The 21,913-nt window shown below is 42.6% G+C and overlaps 1 protein-coding gene across 12 annotated transcripts in view; it reads right to left on the bottom strand.

Moving 5' to 3' along the window:
- The window catches only part of KANSL3 (KAT8 regulatory NSL complex subunit 3), a 43,809-nt gene extending 28,216 nt beyond the window's left edge, over positions 1-15,593 (bottom strand). For 5 of the 12 annotated variants that reach the window (XR_004385052.1, XM_032877923.1, XM_032877926.1 and 2 more), the window contains exons 1-5: positions 15,514-15,593; positions 14,215-14,479; positions 11,119-11,289; positions 1,044-1,134; positions 716-901 (exon numbers count right to left, since the gene is read on the bottom strand). Coding sequence is in view for 9 of the 12 variants with exons in the window: in XM_032877923.1 (XP_032733814.1) it covers positions 716-901; positions 1,044-1,134; positions 11,119-11,289; positions 14,215-14,429 (663 nt within the window). In the remaining 3 variants the exon portion in view is untranslated. Of the gene's footprint in view, positions 1-430; positions 457-715; positions 902-1,043; positions 1,135-8,309; positions 8,372-10,870; positions 10,958-11,118; positions 11,358-11,599; positions 11,604-13,850; positions 13,870-14,214; positions 14,480-15,513 lie in introns of those variants that run through there. The other 7 variants (XM_032877927.1, XM_032877936.1, XM_032877929.1 and 4 more) reach the window with 7 other exon arrangements.
- Positions 15,594-21,913: the final 6,320 nt, after the last annotated feature.

The following is a 21,913-nucleotide window of genomic DNA, read 5'->3' as shown; positions in this document are numbered from 1 at the left end:
TAAGTAAGTCACAGATGAAAAGCACAGAATAGGGAGCAGTCAGTATTATTGCAATAAAATTCTCTGGTGACAGATGGTGACTACACTTACTGTGGTGAGCACTGAGTAATGTACAGACTTGTTAAATCACTACGTCGTATACGGAAAGTAACATAACACTGTATCTCGACTACTCTTAAATAATAAAAATTTAAAATAAATTCAAAAAGTTTTAGAGATAAACAACCAAAGTATACACTGTGATCCTGATAGTCTAAGAAAATAAGAGTCTGTCAGTAGAAAAACCACTGCTAAAGAGCACAGCCTAGAATGGACAGCACTCTTCCCCGCTCCATAGCCCCACACTCCACATGCCCGAATCTGCTTCTTGCCTCCTCAGCACACCTCCCTGATAAACCCTTCGTCTTCCCCATGGTAATTCTTTTCTCACCTCACCTCAGAGGTGACTCAAACCACAACCTGCAGGGCTGGAGAGGCTAAAAGTACATTCTGGTTTTCAGGCCTCACAGTTCATCCTGGAGATAGCAGGGATAAAGATGTTGATACCAGACAAAATGTGAAATGATACCATGTCTCCCATTTTTAATAGCAAACCTGTTTTCTTCAGTCATGTCCTCCAGGCTGACCAGGCAGTGACCTTGCCCAACCCTACTTCCTAAACCCACAGCAGAGGCTGGCCAACCCAGGACAGGGGAGATGCCAGTCATAGCCTCACCTTCCCTTTCAGTGTCTGCAAAGCATCCAGGTAGGCAGCCAGCATGGGCAGACTCAAGGTCTCCACCAGGGTGGTATGCAGCCACTGGATCAGCTTGGTGTCCCAGCTCACACTTGCCAGAGCCTGGCGCACTCTCCTCGCACACTTGTCCACAGCAACACGGCGCAACACTGGCTCATTGCAAGCCTGGAAGATATAAGTGAAGTGATAACATAAGAGGGCCACCATGTTAGCAAGTGGGGCAGGTAGGACGGGGACCAACAAGTTAGTCAGCTAGTAAGGCTGAACTAGGAAGAGAATATCAATGGGCCAATTTCTAGAGTCTTACCCCTTCATTGGCCAAACGGGCAAGCCGGTCAGACTGCAAGGCTTTGAGGATCTTGTTAAATAGCTTGTTCTGGGCCATTGTCCAGCCAGTCCTATAAGAGAAACTCCAAGGAATTAAAGTCAAACGCTGGGGACATTCCTCATGCACATACACTGTACAAAGATTATGCCATGTTTTTTGTCCACCCTATGAAACAATATAACTCAAAGCAGTTTAAAGACCACTGAGCTAAAGCACAAGACCTAGATTCTGGTTCCAATCCTGCCCATAAGTCACCTCAGCAGACATTTATATTAATATATATACTACAAGTTGGGCGCCTGGGTGGCTCAGTGGGTTAAAGCCTCGGCCTTCAGCTCAGGTCATGATCCCGGAGTCCTGGGATCGAGCCCCGCATCGGGCTCTCTGCTCGGCGGGGAGCCTGCTTCCTCCTCTCTCTGCCTGCCTCTCTGCCTACTTGTGATCTCTGTCAAATAAATAAATAAAATCTTAAAAAAAAAAAAAAATATATATATATATATATATACACACACTACAAGTTGGGCACCTGGGGTGGCTCAGTGGTTAAGCCTCTGCCTTCAGCTCAGGTCATGATCTCAGGGTCCTGGGATTAAGTCCCACGTCAGGCTCTCTGCTCAGCGGAGAAACTGCTTCCTCCTCTCTCTCTCTCTCTCTCCCTCCCTACTTGTGATCTCTGTCAAATAAATAAATAAAATCTTCTAAAAATTTTTTTAATTAAAAAAAAATATATATATATACTACAAGTCAAAACCAGTTATGAAGTTTTTTTCCAGTGCTAGCAAAGCTATTTATCCAGAGGCTAAAATAATCCATTAATAAATAAAATGATGGTACCGCTGCGCAAATATATTTGAATTTCACAAGTTTAATATTTCACACAAAAAGACAGGATGAGGGGCGCCTGGGTGGCTCAGTGGATTAAATAAAGCCTCTGCCTTCGGCTCAGGTCATGATCTTGGGGTCCTGGGAGCGAGCCCCACATCGGGCTCTCTGCTCTGTGGGAAGCCTGCTTCCCTTCCTCTATCTACCTGCCTCTCTGCCTACTTGTGATCTCTGTCAAATAAATAAAATCTTAAAAAAAGAAACAAAAAAAAAAGACAGGATGAGCAAGTGTTTCAGTATACTAAAACCTCGGACTAAGGTAAGAGACCTATTTAAATTACCTTTAGGATTATAACAGGAATATAACAAATGAATTTTCCCCAATATTGCATCCCACACTCTCGCTCTCCCTTTTCCATGTACACTTTTTTGTATACTACACAATTAGCAAGTTTACTTCTGAATGGTCTGTTCCATATGAGTTAATGCTGTACCATCCCCATATGACACTGGTATACACATGTTTACTTTGATTAAGGAAGGCTTAGTGTGTCCTCCTCCAACTCGGCAGTAAACTCCTACAATTAGAAACTAGTCCTACTGCTCCTGTTCCCACCTCATCATACCCAGCACAGTGGCCAGGAGCTTATTTAAGTCCCCCCTCAGTCCATTCCTGGCAATCTTAATGATTCTGATACTCCAACTGGCCTGTAACCTTCCTAAAGAGACTAAGAGAAAGGTAACAGACGATGCCCAATTAGTATTTATCAACTCTCCCTGGCACACACACACAAAACTGGTAATTAAGTTACTGTTAAAAAAAAAAACAATTTTAGTGGATGCCAGACCCAAATGAGAACCTGGAATGAGATCATAGTAGCATTTCAATCAGTAGGGTTAAAGTAAATAGGGCTGAGACAACCACTAGCCAATTGGAAAAAGAAAATCTGGATCCCTACACATCATTCTTTAACACCAAAATAAATTTTAAATAGAAAAGTTAAATATTAAAAAATAAAGTTACTAAAGAAATAGAAAAAGCGGTATGTGTGTGCGCATATATATATATATATATGTATTTATATATAGGACCTTTCTAAATATGGCCTAAGGGGCACCTGGGTGGCTCAGTCCTTGAGCATCTGCCTTCGGCTCTGGTCATGATCCCAGAGTTCTGGGATTGAGCCCCGCATTGGTCTCCTTGCTCTGCAGGAAGCCTGCTTCTCCTTCTCCCAATCCCCCTGCTGTATTCCCTCTCTCACTGTGTCTCTCTCTGTCAAAAAAAAATAAATAAATAAAATCTTAAAAATAAATAACTAAGTAAGACCTAAGACCTAGAAGCTACAAAAGAAATAAATATTAAAGATATAAAGATAAGGGGCGCCTGGGTGGCTCAGTGGGTTAAGCCGCTGCCTTCGGCTCAGGTCATGATCTCGGGGTCCTGGGATCGAGTCCCGCATCGGGCTCTCTGCTCGGTGGGGAGCCTGCTTCCCTCTCTCTCTGCCTTCCTCTCCGTCTACTTGTAAGCTCTCTCTGTCAAATAAATAAATAAAATCTTAAAAAAAAAAAAGATATAAAGATAAAAATTTCAAACTTCTATAAAGGAAAAAACTAAACTATCCTAAAGTCAAAACACAATGGAAAAATAACTGTCATTTCATTAAAATAAAAAAAACCTCCAGAAAATTAGCGAGAAAATGATAAAATACTCAAAACAAAAACAATGGGCAAAGAACATGAAAAGGCAGTTCATGCAAAAAAAGGAGTCAACTCCCTCCAAAATCACACATTCAAATGAAAATCAAATTATTTTCACCTATCAAATGGGTGAAAATTAAGAAACTTAATAAGAATGTAAGAAAATAGGTCCCTCCATATTTAGTTGATGGAAATATAAATTTAGTATAACCTTTTGGAAAGTCATTTGGAAAATCAATTACAGAGGAAAAATATCAATCAAAAACTCCAAGTCAAATCATGTCACTCTGCTCAAAGGCCCTTTGTGGTCCCATTTCAATCAGTCAAAAGCAGCCACCTCCTTAATGGACTATCTGGACCCCACTGCCTGTCCCACCTATTCATCCATGACTGCTCCTGACTTACTGGGCTTCACCACATTGCCCCGGCCCACCTGACACACACACCCTCCATGTTCCCACATCACAGACTGGGCCCTGGTCATCCCTTCCGTCTACCGGACACAGGACACAACGGCTCCCTCTCCAATATCCGTCAGGTCATTGCTCAAACATTATGTTCTACTGAGGCTTCCCCTGACTCACCCTTATTTAAAACTACCAATACCCAGATTCCCTAGTTCCCTTTCCAGCCATATCTCCACCTTGTGCTCTACCCATTTTACTTCTTTGTGTAATGGGTCTCCCTCAGCTAGACTGTAAAGGGCAACATGGCAGGAATTTTGGTCGGTTTTGCTTAAGTGTTATATCCCCGCATGTAAAACAGTGTCTGACACACAAGAGCTACTGGAACATCTGCTGAATAAATAAATGGATGAACTGTAGGCATACTACATTCCAAGTCCTGTAAACAGCTAAGTGCAAATACCAACCGCTACACTCCCCACCACACTGTGCAAATACCAACCCCTACACTCCCCACCACACTGAGCACTGAGCAGGAGAGGAACGCTGAGACATGATTCAGGCTCAACTGTAAACTGAGTGGGTAGTCATACCTGGGTGGGCAAACAGAGGGAAGCTGCTTGAAACGACTCCAACAATCTCAATTTCTTTCACTTTATAACAAACTAGTACCTTTTCCATCATATACCACCAGCAAGACACCCTATTTTCTACAGGTCATCTAAGAATACTATAACAAGGCCCAGTAAATATGCAGATGGAGGACAAATTGCCCTTTGTTACTGGCTTTCTACAATGATCCTACTATCCTTAAATACCTTCTAGAAAGGGAGAAAATTATGGGTCTTCATTTCTTCTGTGAAATAAAATCTCCACCTACCACATCTCCAGTTTCACAACTGACTACAGGTACACACAGTCCAAGAGAACACTACCTAGGAGTGAGGACTCTAACCAGCTCCACAATACAGAGCTGGCTGTGTGTCCTGAGTCTCCTTGACAATAAAATAGATGGGGACTACTCAGCCTCCAAGGTTGCTTGTAGCAACCAAAACTCAGCTATAATTACTGATGGAAACACAAGTTGTAAGATAACAGCTGACGTCCATGATGGGGAATTCAGAAGCACCCTATCTTCAGCAGCTATCCTTGCTACAGCTGAATCCCTTAACTTCCCAAGCCTCCCACTCCTCCATAACCGCCTTGTGGGGTACTAAAAGACGGCTTGGGTTTTGTGGAATTGTCCTTTATTTCCCCCTAGTTCTTTTGGCTTAATTCCTGCTACTTCATCAGGATCCAGTCAGTTTTTGTTGTGGTTTGATATTTCAGAAATTTTTGACTTGGGAGGTGGGGAGAGACTTCAACTCAACATTGGAACTTAGGATACCTTGGGACCAGGAAGGCTTGTGGGAAAGCAGCTCCATCCCATTGGTTCACAATCTCATTTTTCTCCACATTATTTAAATGCAAAGTACATTCACATGAGAAGTCGCTTTTTCATGTATAGCAATTCTTGGGTGGACTTGGATCAACATACCTCTTTGGTTTTATTTTATTTTTTAAAGATTTTATTCAATTATTTGACAGAAAGAGACACAGCGAGAGAGAGAACACAAGCAGGGGGAGTGGGAGAGGGAGAAGCAGGCTTCCCATCAAGCAAGGAGCTCGATGCAGGGCCGATCCCTGGGATCATCACCTGAGCCACCCAGGCGCCCTACATCTCTTTGTTTTTAGTGGCTGGTTCTATCCTACTGGCGGACATTCAGGTTGTGTCTCTTTTATTGCTATTACGAACAGCTGCAGTGACCACCCTTCCTTTCCCTACCAATACACACATCTGTCTACATCTTTATACAGGAATGTAAACATCTCTGTAAGATAAATTTCTTCAAGTGGAAATGAAAGATCAAAAGCTTTCTCTGTCAAAAATTTCAAACTTCCAGTTCTGTGAAAGTATTATCTATAAAAAAAACTGCAAAACATCGAAAGTGGAATTACACTGTAGCCTCATCCCAGGCAATATTGCTCACTTTTAATCAAACAGGGTAAGCAATGAATACAATTTCTTCATGTTCAACAATCTCTTGTGCTTTCTCAAAGTCTATCAGTCATGTTGCAAACTTTAATTCCAAAGACAGAGAATGAGGTATAATTTATTTACGAGGCACCAACAGCATTTCCAAAATTATCCTGTTCTTTATTATGTAACAGGATGTTTTCTCTATTTATTTTTCTTACTCTGTATTTATTCTGAAACCCAAAATGATGGAAGCAAGAAAAAATGATGTGAACAAAATGGGAGGGGAGGAGGGGACGAGAAAGCTACTTAGAAATTACTACCATACACCAACGACAGCTGAAATTAAACTGAAAAACCACAATGTTGAGAGTCTAAAATCCCAGAAAAAGTTCTTAGGATTGTTGCTGGATAGGTAACGATTCCAAGAACTAAAACATGTTCCCTATATTTTGTCAGCTTCGTGGGAGGCTGGAAAATTAAGTGGGCAGAAAAAAAATGATCTAACCCGAGATTAAGATAAAGAGCATGCAAAAGATATAATTAAGGAAAATTTTAAAAACAGGAGACAGAATTTTAAATACAAGTCTAAACAGTCAAATAGCTGATGGGAACTGTGGTGAGTCAATGTGCTCCTCCTACCTAAACCAATTCAATTTTCATGAGTGCAAAAGTGCCTTTTCTTCATTTCTTTGATGAAATCAGATAATCTCGTATTCCCCATGCTTTGATAGAACCTAACTGATGTCTGACCTCTGGCTCATCTTATCCAAAGCAGCCAAAGTCACACTGGTCCCAGAAAAGCCTCATGTTTTCAAAGGTAATTATACTTTCTCTGATACTGTTTTAAGGGAGACTAATTCAATATTAAAATGTCTAAAGGATTTTTTTAACTGGAAGTCTGACAGGGAGAGATAAAGAACATCACAGAGACTGAATAGGCCACACTTATTTTTTTTCAGATTATAAAAATTCTTTGCTTAGACACTAAGAGAAAGGAAGAAAGAAGAGGAAAGAGAAGGAGAGGGGGTGGGGAGGGAAAAATAATTCAAAGATCTTGGGATCAAAATTTCAAACATCCAAACTAAGATTAATACACAGATAAATACATATAATACTGAGGTATAATTAGAGCAAATTTTTAAATGGAGAATAATCTTCTTTTGGCTGAATTCAGAAGTTCTGAATTTCAAGATAAGACAACCTGCTTAAAGACACTAGATTCTTTCACTGAAACGTTGGAAGTACCCTAAAATCCATTTGACCATGCTGAGAAATACCACGTGCCAGGAGTATTTTGTTAAATCTCTTTCAAAAGCTGTGTACCTAATTAAACTTGGCATTTGATAAAACATCGGTTGGGGGCAGGGGAGCCGGTCCAACTTCCTCAGGACAACAGTGCATACCAGCAAATGTAAATTATTTTCAAAGGCTCTACAAGACATACGACTTTGACATGCAGACACAAGAGCATGATCTAAACCAGAGGTCAGCAAACTATTCCTTTCATAGTCTGGATAGCAAATATTTCAGTTTGTGGGCTTCATGGTCTGGGTCACAACTACTCAACTCTATGCGTACAGTGCAAAAGCAGACATGGACAATACCTAAGTAATGTGCATGGCTGTGTTCCAAAGAAACTACAATTATGGACAGTGAAATCTGATTTCATGTCTTTTGACTTTTTTTCAACCTAGTAAAATGTAAAAACATTTCTTAGCTCATGGGCCATACAAAAACAAGCAATGGGTCAAAGCTGGCACATTGGCCATAGTTTGCCAACCCCTGATCTAGGCAATTAAATCAGGCAGAGAGGGATATTTAAACTGTTTCACAAAATATCAGGCATTACCAGAGAAAGTCAGTCAGTTAGGGTTAGGAGGGGGCCTTCATTATCTATACACAGAAAGCTACCTAAAGGCAGTTTCTACTGAAATAATTCAAGAAGGGGGGAAAGGGTTCTAACAAAGAAAATTAAGTTTCTGACTGTACTGACAGATCAGTAAGCTCTGAGGAAAAGCAGATTTCTAGGGCACTGTCCTATAGCCCATGAGCTCTTGATGTGGGAAACTGTAATTTTACAGGATTTTATACAGGAAGAAAAGAAGCAGCAATTTAACAATCAAGTCAAGGGAAAGAACGGCAACAAGATGATTATAATCAGAGCATAGGGAACTAACTGCAAGCTCTACACAGGCTACACATCCAGAATTCAGGGACAAGGTCATAAAATGGTGACCTCTGAAATTGAAGCCAGTAAGTATCATCAAATAATGAAATTAGCTGTGTGCAAACGTGACCTACCTGAAGAGATGGTTTGTAAGCCTGTTGCTAATGAGAGGACTCCGCCAAAATCTCATCAGACACTAAAAAACAAATAATCTGAGATAAACTGAGCGCTAATTAATCATATCAATCTGTGGCAATGTCATAACAGAAGGATGGAGGTCCACATGGAGAAAGACAAGCCAAAGATAAGACTCTGTCGGTGTTTCTCTGTAGGACTGGGCAGGTGATGGTGTGCCCAGCCTACTCTGTGGGCCCATCTTGCTTTGAGGAAGCAAGCTGCCTTGTTGAAGGAGGGTGCCTCCAGGGCAGACTGTCCACTCACCACCCACTTCTGGAACAGAACAGCTTCCCAGACTCTCTTACTGATAACTGATGCTCTGGCCAGGCCACCCCAGTGTCTCATCTGCCTTACAGGTTATTTTCCTTCTCATAAATTAAGAATCAGCTATGCATATGCATTAAGTCTCCGGTGACTTTGGTAAGTATGAAGAGCCCCTAAAAACCTCCTGATCGTGACCATGGGTGAACAGGTAAAAAGAACTTCATGTAGTTCTCCTACGCAGTTTCAGAAATTGCAAACTGACGGCAAGGCAACTGGTAACACCACAAAGGGACACATAACGGTGTGAGGCCGCCTTGTTCTGCCACCACTAGCTGGTCCCTCTTTGAGAGATGTGCCCTTCAAGAGAGGGTACATAGCCAAGAACACTGAGATCTGGGAGTCAGACAGCTTGCTTTGAACAAATTCCTGTTCCATCACTTGCTAAACTAAGGTTTCTTAAATCTCCCCGAACTCAGCTTCTTCATCTTACAAAACAGAGACGAAGCAAGGATGTAACTCAGAGAGTTATTGTGAGGATTAAAAGAAAAAATGCATATGAAGCGTGTGGCACAGTGCCTGGCACCTAGAAAGCACTCAACAAATGGTAGTTCTTTTTTGGTACTAGCACTGTCACAATTTTTTATTATTACTAACTGCTACAATGGCAGGAAACCATTTTTGCTGCATTCACTGACACCAGGACTACTCTAGTAGTTAGTTGATCCTCACTCACAGCAGAAGTTTCCCTCTTTAGCTGAAACTCTGGAAAGCATTTCCCCTTCTTAGGGCACAAGAGCAATTCCAACTCAAGACCCCCAAACAACTTCTTCACAAGCTCTTGACCCAGCTGCAGAACTGCTCCTCCTTCCATAGCTACTACCTTATTCACACAAGCAGACCTGCTCAATCTCATTCCCTGCTTCTGACCAGACTCAGAAACCAGGCCAACTACCTCAAACCTTCCTACACTTCTTTATATCTAATTACCTCTTCCATTATTATAAAACAAGAGCTCTCCAAAAGTATGGCAAGTTTATCACCTACACACTCCTGATGTGAAGATTTTATCATTCCCTTATGCACAACAGATAGAGAGAGAGAGAGCCATCAGGGAAATGCAAATTAAAGCCACAATTAGAAGTCACTCTGCATCGACTAGAATGGTAATAATTTAAAAAGAGGCAGACAATAACAAGTGTTGGCAAAGATGTGGAAAAACTGGAACTCTCATACACTGCTACTGGGAATGTAGAATGGCGAAGCCCTTATAGAAAGCAACTGGAAATTCCTCAAAAGTTAAAGTTACCATATGACCCAGCAATTCCACTCCTAGGTATATATGCAAGAGAACTGAAAACACATGTCCACAAAAAAATTAGTACATGAATGTTCATAGCAACATTATCCAAAATAGCCAAAGAGTGTTAGCAACCCCAATATCCATTAATGGATGAATGGATACACAAAATGTGGTATATCCACACAATGGAATTTCAGTAATAAAAGGGAATGAAGTACTGACTCATGCTACAGCATGAATGAACTTTGAAAACATTATGCTAGGTGAAAAAAAGCCAGACACAAAAGGCCACATATTTTTATGATTCCATTTAAATGAAATGTCCAGAATAAGCTAATTTAGAGAGACAGAAAGTAGACTGGTGGTTGCCAGGGGATGAAGGGGTTAGCAGGAAATGAGAAGTGACTGCTAATGGGTACGGAGTTTCTTTTGTGGAGGACAAAAATGCTCATTAAATTGATTGTGGTGGTGCATATACTAAAAACCACCGACTGAACACATTAAACAGGTGAATTGCATGGTATGTAAAGTTTATCTTCATGGAGTTGCTATGCAGTAAGTAAAAGATAAATAAATGTATGCTAAAGCAACAATGACAAATGCACCAGAGAGGAGAGGAGTGGAGTCCCCTGGGTTAATAGGAAACATGGGAATAAAATCAGCCAACAAAGTCATGAAAACTTCCTCAAAACCCAGAGACTGCACATCTATTTTTAAAAGCCACTCAAATCAAACATCTGTTAGCTTTCCAAGTGACTCCAAAACATTTTCATTACTCTAGTTATAGACTATATAAACACAGTATCTTACAAATGTACTCTTATTTAATGGCTTGTTTGTTTGTAGTCTGAGTAACTCTGATAGCACAGCCTGGAATATATAAGATACAGAACTAGTCATACCTATCATATTTAATTCATTTACTTATTCAATAAACATTTATTATATGCCTACTATGTGCCAGGCAGTGTCCTAGGTGTCAGGGATGCAAAGATGGCTGAGACACATGCCCTCCTCTCAAGCACCTCACTGCATCCTGGGCTGAGAGTTATTAACAGGGTTAAGAAAACATTCTGACTCCTATGGCTGCAAATGAAATAAACTCCTAACAAACGTGTTTCAATGAAGATGATGATACAAAATATTTACAATGCAATGACCATTAACCCTATAGTGACCAGTCCTCCTGAGCAGCGGCCTACCTGTTGACATGCTCCTCCCAGTCCTCTGGTGGAGGAGGGGCATCTGCATCGGTCCTGGCGAAGATGACATGCCGTTCACACTCATTCATCACGCTGCGTGCCTTCTGATTGTCATAGAGCGGCACAGGGGTTGATGTGACTGTCTCCACATCTATTGGGACGTCTGATTCACTGTAAACAGGTGAGGAAATAGGACCAGGCCACACGTACTTCACACAACACAGGTGTTTAATGATCATCTGGTTGCCAAAAAAGGACTCTTTAATATAATCAGCTTGAAAGTATGCATAAGCACATTATACCCACAAGAAAATTAAGATCCAAAGTCATCTTTCCCACACTTGTCTAGATCTCTGCCCTCTAACATGCTGTTATGTGCCGGGGGAACACAAAGTCATTTTAAAATGTGTCCATATAAAAAATGACAGCTATTTTTCTTCAAAAATAAAAATATTCCATAAGAAAACAGCTGACTGCCTACATGTACTTTCCAATACAGTAACTATAAGCCACATGCAACTGCTAGAATTCATAAAAATTAAGCAGAATTAAAAATTCAGCCACATTTTAAGTGCTCAACAGACATGGGGCTAGCAGCTACCATATTAGACAGCACAGATACAGTACGTTTTTCCTATTGCAAAGAGTTCTGTTGGGACAGTGCTAGTTTTAAATTATTCACACAAACTTTCCCTTTCATTAGCAAGTCAACTGGTAGCTAATTATATGCTATAAAAGCCTATGATTGTCTAAGACAGATCACCTGGAATGTAGACACCTTAGTTATTTAACTCACTGTATAAGAAGCCTAGAACAGAAACAAACAGAAATGGATATGTGATGGATCTTTCATATTTTAAAATGTTATTAATGAAATCCTACTGCCATAAGGGTTCTTCACTGCACCAAATTAGTTACTCAAAATACTATGCCAATCAAAATGGTCTACTGGCTGTCTATCAAACATTGCTTTAACTTTTTGACCCCAATGATGATCTTATTGCATCTATTCCTAATGGCTGGAATAATTACATCATTATGAAATGAAGTGAAATATGTGCGGCTAGATTTGGTGGTGGGTGAAAGAGCTAATTATCTTCTCTGGACCAGACACTGGGCTCAGCATTTGGACTTACATGCCTAAAAGAGAACGCCAGATTTCACCATTCCTAACCTATTCCCTACCGCCCCATCCCCAGTCTTCCTCAACCCATGGTACCACTAAACTACTCAAGCCAATAATCTGACTCATCCTAATTTCACCTTTTCCCTTTAACCCTGGCCTGTGTTTCCAATTCATCACAGAAGGTGCCAATAATCTGACTCATCCTAATTTCACCTTTCGCTTTAACCCTGGCCTGTGTTTCCAATTCATCACAGAAGGTGCCGTTGGCTCTACCTATGAAATATATCTCAAGGTCATCCTTTTTCTTCATCTGTACTATTCCCGCCTCTACTCAACCTATCGTGATCTCTGGCCCCCACTACTATAATGGTCTCCTAGCAGGTCTTCTATTTCCACTCCTGAACTCTATCTATTCAACAAAAATTCAAAGTGATCATTTAAAAATATAAACTCAATCTCTAGTTTAAAATCCTTCAATGACTTCTAACCACTCTTAGCATCAAATTCCTACATAAGGCAGCCTCCACCAACTTCTTCCCTAGCTCCCACTACCACCCTCACTACAATAATATTCCTGACACAATGACCTACAGAGAGTCCCTAGAACATGCTAATCCCCACTTTTAGGACCTATATGTGACAATGTATAAAAGGAAATGATTTTCTAAGTGCTGAAATGAGCAAGTCCACAGAATCTCACTTTAAGAAAATACCGTAAGATCTGAACACGGGAGTTTCAAAGTTAGCAAGAAGCTGGGGCGCCTGGGTGGCTCAGTGGGTTGTGGCCTCTGCCTTCAGCTCGGGTCATAATTCCGGGAGTCCTGGGATCAGCCAGCTTTAGGCTCTCTACTCAGCAGGGAGCCTGCTTCCCTTCCTCTTTCACTGCCTGCCTCTCTGCCTACTTGTGATCTCTGTCAAATAAATAAATAAAATCTTAAAAAAAAAAAAAAAAAACAGTTAGCAAGAAGCTTTAACGGCGCCCTTAGGAGTTATGCCCCAGGCCAGAGGTATCAAGATTGTCCTTAAAGGTCACAGATCCCCACCCTGTTACAACTAAAACATCCAACAAAATGCTGCCCTGACTGGGAAAGGAAATAAAACCGCCTATTATATTCATGTTTAAACACACATCATGGTACCTCTAGCTCATTAAGGCTCGATGAGAGATGTAAAGAAGCAAAATACAAGATCTCTATTCAACAAACCTAAAACCTGTCCTAGAGGAAAGATCAGACATTTGATTAGATTAAAACAAACAAAATCTCTTCCCTCCCTAAAAAAAGTCTACAAAATTAAGGGTATGATTTGATCATCAAAATAGAATATATCAACCAATCCTGATACAAAATTAGCATACCTTAAAGCTCAAAAGAACTACTAAACAAGTTTATTTAGGCCAAATGTAATTGTATCACATATTACATAGTAAGTTTATAAAAAAAATTCCTTCCCCTATAATGTAGGCCAGTTGAAAATACAATTAGACCTAGGAATGGTTTACATCAACCCATGGGTGACAAACTAAGAGAGAAAGCAAGGTAGAATATGTCTTGCAATATGCTTCAAAACATTACTGCATGAAGCCAGGAATAGGAAATCACATTACCTCAAATCATCGCCAGTGTTGGAGCAAGCCAGAGCACCAGAGTAAAGGAAATGAGTCTAACGCTGAGAATCAATTTTTAAAAATCAACTCTTCTTTTTTCATCACCAGCTAAAGAATCCTCTTTCCACACAAGTCCTATTAACTATGTGGAGTATGTTGTCTGCTTTCCTAACTTGTTAGATGTCTTGAATGCAGATGTCAACATATAGGCGGGATAACCTCACATTGCTTAACAGAGATGCCAAAAGTAAATATCCCAGGCCCCCATACAATCTCCCTCAATAAAATCCTTTCTAATCCCCACACTTGATTACTGTCCAGTTAGAGGGCAAGGGCAACCCTTAGGAGAGAAGCCCAAACTCACATGGTACTTTCGTGTTGCCTCCGGGGAGTAACAAAGAGCATGCGTGTGGGGCGAGCACTACTGGCATCTGGGTGGGCACTCCATGGCTTGGCATAGCTATGATCCAGAAAAACCAGGTCCAGCTCCCGCTCGTGCACTGAAAGCTGAAAGAGCAGCGAGGTGCCCATGCGCCGCGCTGAAGTCTGGAAGTCCCTCTCCCCACCCCGGTGGGCCATGTCAGTAGAGGGCCAGCAAGTCAGAGAATGGGTATCTGCATGCTAGTCACCTGCAGTAAAAAGTTTCGGTTTAAGTCAGTTCAGAGATGCTTAATTTCTTCCAACCTAGAATAATATCTAATACGCTTCTTACTTTTGTGACGTTCTATCATTCATAATTGAGTATCCATTACACCGCAGACCCTTGCCCACCATAGGAAGGGCTCCTGAGATCCCACACCACCCCCAAAAAAGGCTACTGACACCAAAGAATCCTCCATACTCAAGCCCTACAAAAGTTGTTTCCTGGACAGCTGATTGATTCCACTCTTCTTCACAAAGGCCTCACATGGACACATACAAAACTTGCCTGGCCAGCACCACAAATTCCTATACAGGCAAGGAAGGGTTTTGGCAAACAGCAATGACAAACATTCATTCTTCCAAAGCTAAAGGGGTCCCTCGCTCCATTGCTTCACACCATTCCCTAAGAGCGGGAGCACCCCAGTAACAGGGCAACGTGGGCCTCCGGGAAGCCCTTCAAGACTCTTCTCTTACGTTAAAAGTTTTGCAACTACTTCTTAATACTCTGGAGTCCTTAAAATATCCAAATGAGAGCTCCAGTCCAAAGGCTGCAGCAAAATGCTGTTCCAGGAAGCCCCCTCTCCCCGCCCCAGGGTGGGCAGTCCCCGCAAACCGCCCCGTCCTCCACGTACCCCTCTGGGGGTCTCGCCACTGAGCCTCGAAACGCCCATCTAGTAGCAGGGCTCATAATTCGCACTGTTCGGACTGAGGCGCCAGCTCAGGGGGAGATGAAGTGACTTGGCCAAGGTCACCGAGAGTTCGTGACGAGGAGGAGCCGCCTCGCACCCGGCTCCCGCCCGCGTCACGGGCCCGGGCCCGACCGGGCTCCCGCGTCACGGCGGCCCAGGTCCGTCCCCAGCCCAACGCGCCCGTCCGACCCCAGTTGCCCTGGTCCCGGACTCCAGCCCCGGATCCCCGCATGCCCCGGGAGTCCTGAATCCCTCCCCGAGACCCCCGCTCGCCCCGACCCGGGCCACGACCCGTCGGACCCGCCACCCCGCCGGGGCCGGCCTTCCCTCACCCGCAATCACCCGGCCGCGCGCTCGGCCCGGGCCGGATCCCTGCGCGCGTGCGCGTTACCGCCTCCACGCCCGGTGCCCCGCAAAACGCGGAAGCGGATTATCTCCTGTGGAGGGCGGTGAGCGGCAAAACCCGGAAACGGTGTGGCTGCGACCACAAAGGCAGGAGGAGGAGCGACAGGAGGCGCGTGGGTCTCCCGAGTAGAAAGTCAGCATTAAGTCCAGAGTTGAGACCACCGTCCTGCTGCTGAGGAGTTTAAGGAGGCAGCGCAGCTCAAGGTAGAGATCAGACTTGGCGGGTTGGAGTCTCAGCTCCAACCCATAACTCCACGGCTTTATGACCCCAGCGAGATCTCAGCGTCACCCCTCATCTCTAAATGTGCCAATACTTCACCGGGCGGCTGAGAGAATGAAATGGATAATTCTGGGACCTGATAGGAGCACGAACAGATCTCAGGATGGTCATTACCATGAGGGACCCCCAGAGTGTCCTACAAGAAGAAAGATGTACCACAAAGGGACTGAGTTGCTGTCATGAAGGGGAAGTCACCTAAGGTTGGTCTCTGAAGGACCAGGTCATTACAGAGGGATTGGAAAGGTTAGTAAGGACCCAGATAGGGATAGCCAATAGGCCGAGTACAACCCAACACCATTTTATTTGGTCTACCCACTGCTTTCTTAAAATTTTAATTACAAACTTTTTTTTTTTTTTTTTTTTTTTTTTTTTTTTTGAGAGAGAGAGCGCGCGCTCACACAATCGAGCGCGGGGTGGGGGGGGAGGCAGAGGGAGAGGGACAGAATTTTTTTTTTTTAACTAACATATAATGTATTATTAGCCCCAGGGGTACAGGTCCGTGAATCCTCCGTCTTATACATTTCACAGCACTCACCATATCACATATCCTCCCCAATGTCCATCACCCAACCACACTATCCCTACTCCCCCAGCCCCCAGCAACGCTCAGTTTGTTTCCTGAGATTAAGAGTCTCTCATGGTTTGTCTCCCTCCAATCCCATCTTGTTTCATTTTTTCCCTCCATACCCCACAAAGTCCCTGCCCTGCCTCTCAAATTCCTCATGTCAGAGAGATCATATGATAATTGTCTTTCTCTGATTGACTTATTTCACTCAGCATAATACCCTCTAGTTCCATCCATGTGGTTGCAAATGGCAAGATTTCATTTATTTTGATGGCTGCATAGTATTCCATTGTATATATGTGTATTCCATGTATATGTGTGTATGTATATTTATATGTGTGTGTGTGTGTGTGTACATACACACACATATATATACCACTTCTTCTTTATCCATTCATCTGTTGATGGACATCTAAGTTCTTTCCATAGTTTGGCTATCGTGGACATTGCTGCTAAAAACATTCCAGTTCACATGCCCCTTCGGATCACTACATTTGTATCTTTAGCGTAAATACCCAGTAGTGCGATTGCTGGGTTGTAGGGTAGCTCTATTTTCAACTTTTTGAGGAATTGCCATAGTGTTTTCCACAGTGGCTGTACCAGCTTGCATTCCCACCAACAGTGTAGGAGGGTTCCCCTTTCTCCGCATCCTTACCAGCACCTGTTGTTTCCTGACTTGTTAATTTTAGCCATTCTGACTGGTGTAAGGTGGTATCTCATTGTGGTTTTGATTTGTATTTCCCTGATGCCAAGTGATGTGGAGCACTTTTTCATGTGTCTGTTGGCCATCTGGATGTCTTCTTTGGAGAAATGTCTGTTCATGTCCTCTGCCCATTTCTTGATTGGATTCTTTGTTCTTTGGGTGTTGAGTTTGATAAATTCTTTATAGATTTTGGATGCTAACCCTTTATCTGATATGTCCTTTGCAATTATCTTCTCCCATTCCATCAGTTGTCTTTTGGTTCCTTAGCTGTGCAAAAGTTTTTGATCTTGATGAAGTCTCAATAGTTCATTTTTGCCCTTGCTTCCCTTGCCTTTGGTGGTGTTTCTAGGAAGATGTTGCTGCGGCTGAGGTTGAAAAGTTTGCTGCCTGTGTTCTCCTCAAGGATTTTGATGGATTCCTATCTCGCATTGAGTTCTTTCATCCATTTTGAGTCTATTTTTGTATGTAATGTAAGTAAATTGTCCAGTTTCATTCTTCTGCATGTGGCTGTCCAATTTTCCCAACACCATTTGTTGAAGAAACTATCTTTTTTCCATTGGACATTCTTTCTTACTTTGTCAAAGATTAGTTGACCATAGAGTTGAGGCTCCATTTCTGGGCTCTCTATTCTGTTCCATTGATCTATGTGTCTGTTTTTGTGCCAGTACCATACTGTCTTGATGATGACAGCTTTGTAATAGAGCCTGAAGTCTGAAATTGTGATGCCACCAACTTTTGTTTTATTTTTCAACATTCCTCTGGCTCTTCAGGGTCTTTTCTGATTCCATATAGATTTTAGGATTATTTGTAGGGAGAGAGAATCTTAAACAGACTCACAGCTGGGCGCAGAGCCCAGGCAGGGCTTGATCTCAAGACCCTGAGGGCGTGACCTGAGCCAAAATCAAGAATTGGGTACTTAACAGACTGAGCCATCAAGGTTCCCCTAATTGCAAACATTTTTTTAAAAGATTTTATTTATTTATTTATTTATTTGTCAGAGAGAGAGAAAGAGCACGTGCACAACCAGGCAGAGTGGCAGGCAGAGGTGGAGAGAGAGGCAGGCTCCCAGTCGAGCAAGGAGCCCGATCCAGGACTGAATTCCAGGACCCTGGGTTCATGACCTGAGCCCAAGGCAGCGGCCTAACCGACTGAGCCACCCAGGCATCCCTGCAAACATTTTTAAGCTAGGGTGATTTCATGTAAAAACCCAGATTTCTGGACGCTCTTAAGAAGTTGGAGGCTGTGGCAGCGTATGACTTCCAGCGTGGTAGGCATGGGGGCTGCCTATCCCCTTACTCTGGCCACCTTCACTAGGCAACCTTGCCCCCCCCCCGGCATTTGATTCATTACCCAGCCCTATATCACAAACACGCACACGCACCCCACCCCCTGGCTAGATGTAACCGTAGGTGTTCCTGGGGTGGAAAACAAAATCAAGAGTCAAGTCCAGTCATTCTAGGGTGATGAGTCAATTGGTTCAACTCATTTTGGTTGCCTCTCAGGGCAGGAGTGAGACAACTGAAATAATGCTGATAGAAGTAGGTGCAGAGACTAGCCCAAAGAAACAAACACAATACTTCAGAGGGCCTGTGCAATGCAACACAGAGCCCCCCGGTGCCCAGAAGAAAGATGGGAGGTTGGGGTGTGGGGAGGCAGGAGAGAGAAAGGAGGTAAACTGTGATCATTTCACAATTCTGGACTGCTTCCAACAGGATAGTGAGCCTTTTCTATAGCAGAGATGTCAAACCCTTAGTGCTTGCTTTGCAGGGGTTTTTCCAGGCCTTGGCAGATGTGATTAATCAATCACAGTCCACTAACCCCAGATGCAACTTCAAAATCATTTTCTCCACACAGGACTCCACGCTGTCACCACCAATTGATTAGATTTGGCCATCTCCTCTCTAAAATCCCTTTCCTTCCTCTGATATCCTGGAGGTACACCTGGTATTCATTCATTCACAAATATTTCTTCAATTCCTACTATGTGATAAATACTGTCCTAGGTCCTGAGGATACAGCACTGATGAGGCTCGCTTCTTTTTGATCTATGTAAATAATTGTTTAATTTATAATTGTGAAAATAAGGGCTAGCATTTAGAGAATGCCAAACAAGTTCTAAATGACATAAATGACCTACTTCATTTAACACTCTGAATGGCTTTACATGGTAGGTTTTATTATATCCAGAGAGGTAAAGTATTTTGCCCAAGGTTACATAGCTAGTAAGTATCAAAGGCAGAACTGGAAACCAGTCTGGCTCCAGAACCTAGGCATTTGACTGCTCACAACTCTACTCCCCACTATACCTACTGTGATTAGTTAAACGGCGAGTTGATGAGCATACAGAACAGTGAGCCAGCTTTGGCTTAGGTGATGGAGTAGATGTGCCTGTGAAGGTGACATTTGAAACTAAAACCAAGAGGAGAAAGAAGTAACATGGTAGACCCTGGGAGAGAAGATCTCTAGGAGAAGGAATTGGCGGGTGGGGTGGGGGGGATGTTCTGAGAGACAGAAGGGAGCTTGATAACATTAAAAGAAAAAAAGTGAAAATAGTGTAATTAGGAAACAGTGGGTCAGCAAGTTGAAAGAAATGAAGTTGAGAAAGAGACATAAGCCAGAGCCTGTAGGGCCCTAGATGTCCCAGTAAGAATTTTGGTACTGACCATAGATTGCTTATTTTAACTTTCCTATATTTGGTAAAGAGTGGATCCTCAAAGTCAGGGGCATTAACAACTTCTTTGTATCCTTCAGAGAACATAGCCCAGGATATAGGGGGTAGTTTCTGTATTGACTGATTGATGACTGATGGATTGGTTGACTGATAGCAGGACACCAAAGCAAGAGACATGGTTCAAGATGAAAAATAAATCTTTACCACTTCACATCCACTAGGATGGCTAAAAACTCAGTGGTGACACCAAAAACATGGTAAGAGACCCTGGCTGGCTCAGTCAGAAGAGCATGCGACTCTTGATCTTGGGATTATAAATTGAGCCCCATGTTGGGTTAGAGATTACTAAAAAAATAAAGAAATAAACCTTAAAAAAAACAACAGGTATACCACAGAGCTACTGAAGGATGACAGAAGACTTGGTCAGACTTCCAAGATATGCAAGCAAATGAAAAAGCAAAGCATATCTTAACTTAGAGGAAAACACAAAAGTTATAGAAAAAAGGATATGGGGGCTCCCAGGTGGCTCAGTTGGTTAAACATCAGACTCTTGGTTTCAGCTCACATTGTGATCTCATGGGTGGTGAGATGGAGCCCCAGGTTGGGCTCCATGCTCAGTGAGGAATCCACTTGAAGATTCTCTCCCTCTGCCCCTCCCCACACTCACACGTTTGCTTTCTCTCTCTCTCTCTAAAATAAATAAATTAGAGAGAGAGAGAGAGAGAAAGGATATGGAATTAGAGTATAGTTGACCCTTGAAAAACACGGGGGTTAGGGACGTCGACCACCCCACTTTGCACAGTCAGAAAATCCATGTATAATTTTTTACTTCCCCCAAAACTTACCTACTAAGAGTCTACTGTTGACCAGAAGCCTTACCAATAACATAAATGGTCAATTAACCCTTACTTTGTATATGTGTTATAAAACTATAGTCTAACAATAAAGTAAACTAGAGAAAAGAAGGTGTTAAAAAAAATCATAGGATTGGGACACCTGGGTGGCTCAGTTAGTTAAGCGTCTGCCTTCAGCTCAGGTCATAATCTCAGGGTCCTGGGATAGAGTCCTGCTTCAGGCTCCCTGCTTGGTGGGGAGTCTGCTTCTCCCTTTCCCTCTGCTCCTCCTGCCCCGCTCATGCTCTCTTGTGCACGCTTTCTCTCTCCCAAATAAAGAAATCTTTAAAAAAGAAAAGAAAATAATGAAGAGAAAATAAGTTTACAGTACTGCACTGTATTTATTGAAAAAATCTACATACAGGTGGACCCATGCAGTTCAAACCCATGTTGTTCACAAGGGAAAAATTATACAACTAAACTGACTTTAAGAATGGCAGCCTGGGGGCGCCTGGGTGGCTTAGTGGGTTGAGCCTCTGCCTTCGGCTCAGGTCATGATCTCAGGGTCCTGGAATCGAGTCCCACATCGGGCTCTCTGCTTGGAGGGGAGCCCGCATCCCCCTTTCTCTCTGCCTGCCTCTCTGCCTACTGGTGATCTCTTTCTCTCTGTCAAATAAACAAATAAAATCTTTAAAAAAAAAAAATAAAGGAGTGGCAGCCTGGAGCACAGCAAAAAGTTGGAGTGTTTTAATTCCATTCCCAACTCTGGTTGTGTCTTGTTTCTTTAAACTGATCACTGTTACCACAAAGTTTGAAAGCTGCTTATGATGTGAATAGCAAAATTCTTATATACTGTGGCTTAAGAGTACCTACCTCAGTGTGCCTGGGTGGCTCAGTTCTTGATTTCAGCTCAGGTCCTGATTCAGGGCTGTGAGATCAAGCCCTACAACAGGCTCCATAGCATGGAACCTGTTTATGATTCTCTCTCTCTCTCGTTCTATCCCTCTACCTCCACTCTCTCTCTCTCTCTCTTAAAATATAAAGGAAAAAGAATACCTGTCTCTCAGAGGAAAGTGTTATAATGTTAAAGAAAAGTGCCAAATACACTGTGCATACCTACAGTTTAATCTTTGAATGTATGTTGTTTGATCAGCTCCCTTCTGTGTGATGGTACCATGCATAGAGTCAAATCCTTGTGATGTTTTGTGTGGCTACAGACTTTGGCAACATGTAAAAAAATGTGTAAAGCAAGTTTGTATTGTTAGGGTCCGTGAT

Source organism: Lontra canadensis, unplaced genomic scaffold, assembly GCF_010015895.1.
Source record: "Lontra canadensis isolate GAN:19392208 unplaced genomic scaffold, GSC_riverotter_1.0 scaffold61, whole genome shotgun sequence".
In the NCBI taxonomy this organism is placed as follows: domain Eukaryota; kingdom Metazoa; phylum Chordata; class Mammalia; order Carnivora; family Mustelidae; genus Lontra; species Lontra canadensis.
Note: the sequence above shows the minus strand (reverse complement) of the source record. Positions and strands in the feature narration are given on the sequence as shown.